At 41.4% G+C, this 4,592-nt stretch overlaps 1 protein-coding gene across 1 annotated transcript; it reads left to right on the forward strand.

Moving 5' to 3' along the window:
• Nucleotides 1-2,534: 2,534 nt before the first annotated feature.
• LOC148136446 (neuromedin-U receptor 2-like) lies at nt 2,535-3,557 on the forward strand. The gene has a single exon (XM_087983201.1). The coding sequence runs from the start codon at nt 2,535-2,537 to the stop codon at nt 3,555-3,557; it is 1,023 nt and encodes a 340-aa protein (XP_087839327.1).
• Nucleotides 3,558-4,592: the final 1,035 nt, after the last annotated feature.

Raw genomic sequence — 4,592 nt, forward strand, 5'->3', positions numbered from 1 at the left:
TTATTGCGTATGTTATATTTTCCATGAAATCTCATGTAATCCATTTCATCAAATGTTTGCACAATCTCAAATGCTGGGTGGGGTCAGTCATAGAGTCATAGACCCTTCGGTCCAACTCAGCCATGCTGCCCAGATATCCTAAATTAATCTAGTCCCATTTGGCAGCACTTGGCCCATGTCCTTCTCAACCCTTCCTATTCCCATACCTGTCCAGATGCCTTTTAAATGTTTTAATTGTGCTAGATTCTACCACTTCCTCTGACAGCTCATTCCATGCATACACCACCCTCAGCCTAAAAAAAGGTGCCACTTAGGTCCCTTTTAAATCTAAATCCTTTCACCCTGAATCTGTGCCCTCTAGTTCTGGGCTCCCCTCTTTTGGGGAAAATACCTAGAGCATGTATCCTATCTCTGGCCCTCTTGATTTTATAAACATCTATAAGCTCACCCCTCTGATGCTCCAGAGAAAACAGCCCCAACCTGTTCATCCTCTCCCCATACCTCAAACCCTCCAACCCTGGCAATGTCCTTGTAAATCTTTTCTGGGCCTTTGCAAATTTCACAATATCCTTCCTATAGGAGGGAGACCAGATTTGTCCACAATATTCCAAAAGTAGGATAACCAATGTCCTGTGCAGTTGCTTCCTGCAGAATAACCTTTGTGCCGTGCACAGTGGGGCATGAGATTTGATTTAATGAAATAATAATGTCAGGTGCCCATTTTGTTTTTTTTTTAAATAATACAGCTCCTTCCCTAATTGGTTTCACATGGAAGAGCCAGATGATGCCCATACCAACCTGTTCACTAACCTGTAAGTAATGACAAGTGGGACGCAATTATACAGAACCATTCGGGAATCACTGTGCCATAAATAAATCACTGCTCTCTCCATTTACTAACTACTTCAGGCAGTGTGTTTGCCTCTTTCGTCACACAGAAGATGAACAGGTCATCGCTTTACCTGATAGAACTCATATACTATCCCATTCTTGCAGTGTTTGGAGTGCCTGGTAAGTCAACTCAAAAGGTGGTGTGTTCAACACATTGTGGGACAATTTCTACCCAATGCCTGGTAAAGGCAGTCATGCTCGTGTACTCAGTTTAGATCTTAATACTTGTCTGATCGACAAAGTTGGATGTTTCCAGGAGCCAGCTCAATACCAGATTGGTGCCCCTCACTAAACAAACAGGATATAATCACTTGTTTTGACTGTGAGAAATGTACAAACCATTTTCTTTTTGTTAACAGCCAATTCCTGTTTACACTCATCAGCTTTGGTTATTTTCTCTCAGCCTTGATATTTTCTTTCCAGCTGCTTTCTCCTATCCTTCATCCTCAATGCTTTACTTGTCCATTTTCACTTTGTTGTATTTTTACCTGGAGCTCTTTAACCTTGATGTTCTCTTTGAACCTCTCGGTGCCACCTTGACATTGCCTTCCGTTCGGATCTCTTTCAACCAGGCTACTGTATAACCATTCCCTTCCACCTTCACTCATTGCATTTCTTCTTCATCTTTCTCAGAATCATTGAATTCATACAGCGTGAAAGCTCAAAGAATCCACACTGACCCCAAAGTGTCCACACTGTATCCCTACATTTCCCATAGCTAACCCACATCACCTGCATATCTCTGGACAGTATTGGCAAATTCTTATGGTCAATCTACCGATCCTGCACATCTTTGGCCTCTTTTAATCATGTTCTTTTGCTCATTGATGGTATTTTCTCTGCAACACGTCTGTTATGTCGAACTTTTAATCCTTGTTGTTTTCTTCTCTCATGTTCCCACGTTGCCTTTTTGCTGGCTCCTCTTCTGGTGCACATAATCCCTCATCTTGTCTCCCAATTTTTCCCTTTTCTTGAGGTTCCTCCCGGTTCCTTTTCTACAGTGCTGGCTTTTCATGGACTGTCTCCAACTCCCCACCTGCACTCCCCAATCCCAATCCTTCATAGAATCTCAACACCCGAACGGAAACCGTTTGATAGATGATTAATTGTTGGCCGTCGAGATTGAGACAGGCATGCAAGGGCAAGTGCATCAAATGCCTGATGAACGGCTTCTGCCCGAAATGTCGACTCTCCTGTTCCTTGGATGCTGCCTGACGTGCTGTGTTTTTCAAAGGCAAGTGTGAGAAATGGATTCAAATAGTTTGGTGATTGGTTTTCATCTGACACAGTCGTGATCGGTCAAATTGCCTTTTTAATGTGTCATACACTCCACAACAGATCTCCATGGATTGTACTAAACATGTGAGAATACTTGGTATTTCGTCTATGCCTTGATGTAGTCATATAATTATCAAATGGTTATAACACAGAAGAAGGCCATTGGACCTTCTGGCCCAATCCAGCCCTTTGCAAGGGTGATGTAGCTTAACTCACTTCTCCATACCTTTCCACAACACTGTAAAACACAAGCCAAACCCAGTTGCTTATCTAATTCTTTTGAAAGTGTGGAAGGACGTTTTTTCAACCTACATTTCAGGCAACTCATCCTCTTTTACTGCTTTTATTTTTCTGTCACAGTGAACATGGTAGCGATCCTGATCCTGTACCTTGGAAAGTGTGATCTCTCTAAATGCATCACATGCTATCTGATGGCCATGGCTACAGCAGATCTGATGGTGGTGGTCTGCAATGTCATATTGTATCGGATTGCTGGTCTTTATTGGTTAAAGTCTTTCCTGCTCTACACTCCTGTGTGCAAGTTCATTCTCTTCCTGGCTCCGACTGCTCTCGACTGCTCTGTTTGGTTAACTGTCGCTTTTACATTCGATCGGTTTGTTGCAATTTGCTGTGAAAAGCTGAAATCAAAATATTGTAAGGGTAAAATTGCAGTTGGGGTTATAGTGATTGTGAATGTACTGTTCTGTTTGAAGAATATTCCCTGGGCTTTTACATATATTCATTATTTCAAAATTAACAGTATTTTAATGGGTTGCCTTACATCATCAAGCTTTTATATGTTACCCACATGGATAGCATTTTCTTGGATTGAACAGCTGCTAACTCCATTACTTCCCTTCATTTTAATTTTATTGTTTAATGCTCTCACTGTCAGACGTATTTTAGTGGCTAGTCAGGTCCGGAAGAGCCTCAGGGACCACAGCAGTGGTGCAAATATTCAGGACCCTGAGATGAAGAGCCGAAAAAGATCCATCATCTTACTTTTTACCATATCCAGCAGTTTTATCCTGCTCTGGATGACAGCAGTCACATATTTTATATTCTATCGAATTACAGACATCTTTAAACGGAAATCTTCATTTAACCATTTCCAAAGTTTCCAAGAAGCAGGAAATATGCTTCACCTGCTGAGTTCTTGTACCAATACAGTCATTTACACAGTGACCCAGAGGAAGTTCAGATGTGAGCTGCTTAATGTCCTCAGCTATCCTTTCATTCTAATTATAAATCAATTCATTCAAACAGGAGGTAAATCTGACCTCGCCAGTAGGAATTATAGCTGCAGATCACAATGGGACTTCAATATTCCAGAATGTCAGATCAATGGGAGGGGGGTACGAGTGGATATTGCCCGAATTTCAAATTGATTTACATGTTTTTTTTTGGTGCTGAATGAATCTGGTCTTGTGAAGCCATTGCCTTTAGGAAACTGCAGTGGGTATCAACACATCTCAGTCATGACACATTAAGCTGTTTCCAAGTGGAAGTTTCTTTGTCAACCTGTGCAAAGTGTAATCAAATGGTTCCAATCTTTGAATACTAATGGTGCTATTTAAAAAGTAATATAAGTTGAACAATTAAGTTAGCCCATTTGAGGGAATATTACTTTAACCCTCGAAGTGAAGGAGCCAGTGCTGGCCTGTGGTGAACAAAGTTAATAAATCACCCAGCAGGTTTATTTGAAAGGATTGGCTTTCAGAGCGCTTCTGCTTCCTTACTTACCCAATGGAGGAGCAATGCTTGGAAAGCTAGTGCTTCCAAATGAACCTGTTGGACTAGAACCTGGTGTTGGGGGATTTTAAACATTAACTCTTGAAGGTGAACAGTCACTGGACTCACAATATTTAATCTGCTCTCCCCTCACAGAAGCTGCCAGACCTGCTGTGTTTATGAAACAATTTCTGTTTTTGTGTCTTTTGAGGTATATTTTCTATCACTGTAAGTTGTTAAATTCTCACTGGTGTATAGATTTATTGTGTCATTGAGATGTACAGCACAGAAACAGAGCCTTCAGTCCAACACACCCATGCTGACCAGAAATCCTCAATAAATCTATTGCCATTAGCAGCATTTGACCCATACCCCTCGAACCCAATCCTAGTCATATAGCCATCCTTTAAATGTTGCAAATGTACCAGCCTCCGCCACTTCCTCTGCCAGCTCATTCCATACACACACCAACGTCGGCGTGAATAAGTTGTCCTTTAGGTCCTTTTTAAATCTTTCCCTTCTCACCTTAAACCTGCACTCACGGGTTTTGAACTCTCCCATCCCAGGGAAAAGACCTTGTCTATTTATCCTATTCATGCCCCTCCTGATTTTATAAACCTCAAGAAAGTCACTCCTTTCTAGTTATGCTGAATCTGCTGTTTTGCAGCAGAGTTAAAATTTGCATGGAAATC

The sequence above is a fragment of the Chiloscyllium plagiosum genome, unplaced genomic scaffold (genome assembly GCF_037043375.1).
Source record: "Chiloscyllium plagiosum isolate Xiang-an unplaced genomic scaffold, Cpla_swu_hap1 HiC_scaffold_45, whole genome shotgun sequence".
Taxonomy (NCBI): domain Eukaryota; kingdom Metazoa; phylum Chordata; class Chondrichthyes; order Orectolobiformes; family Hemiscylliidae; genus Chiloscyllium; species Chiloscyllium plagiosum.

Bases quoted from the DNA above. Each gene is read 5' to 3' on its own strand.
- LOC148136446 (XM_087983201.1), top strand. From the start codon at position 2,535: ATGGTAGCGATCCTGATCCTGTACCTTGGAAAGTGTGATCTCTCTAAA.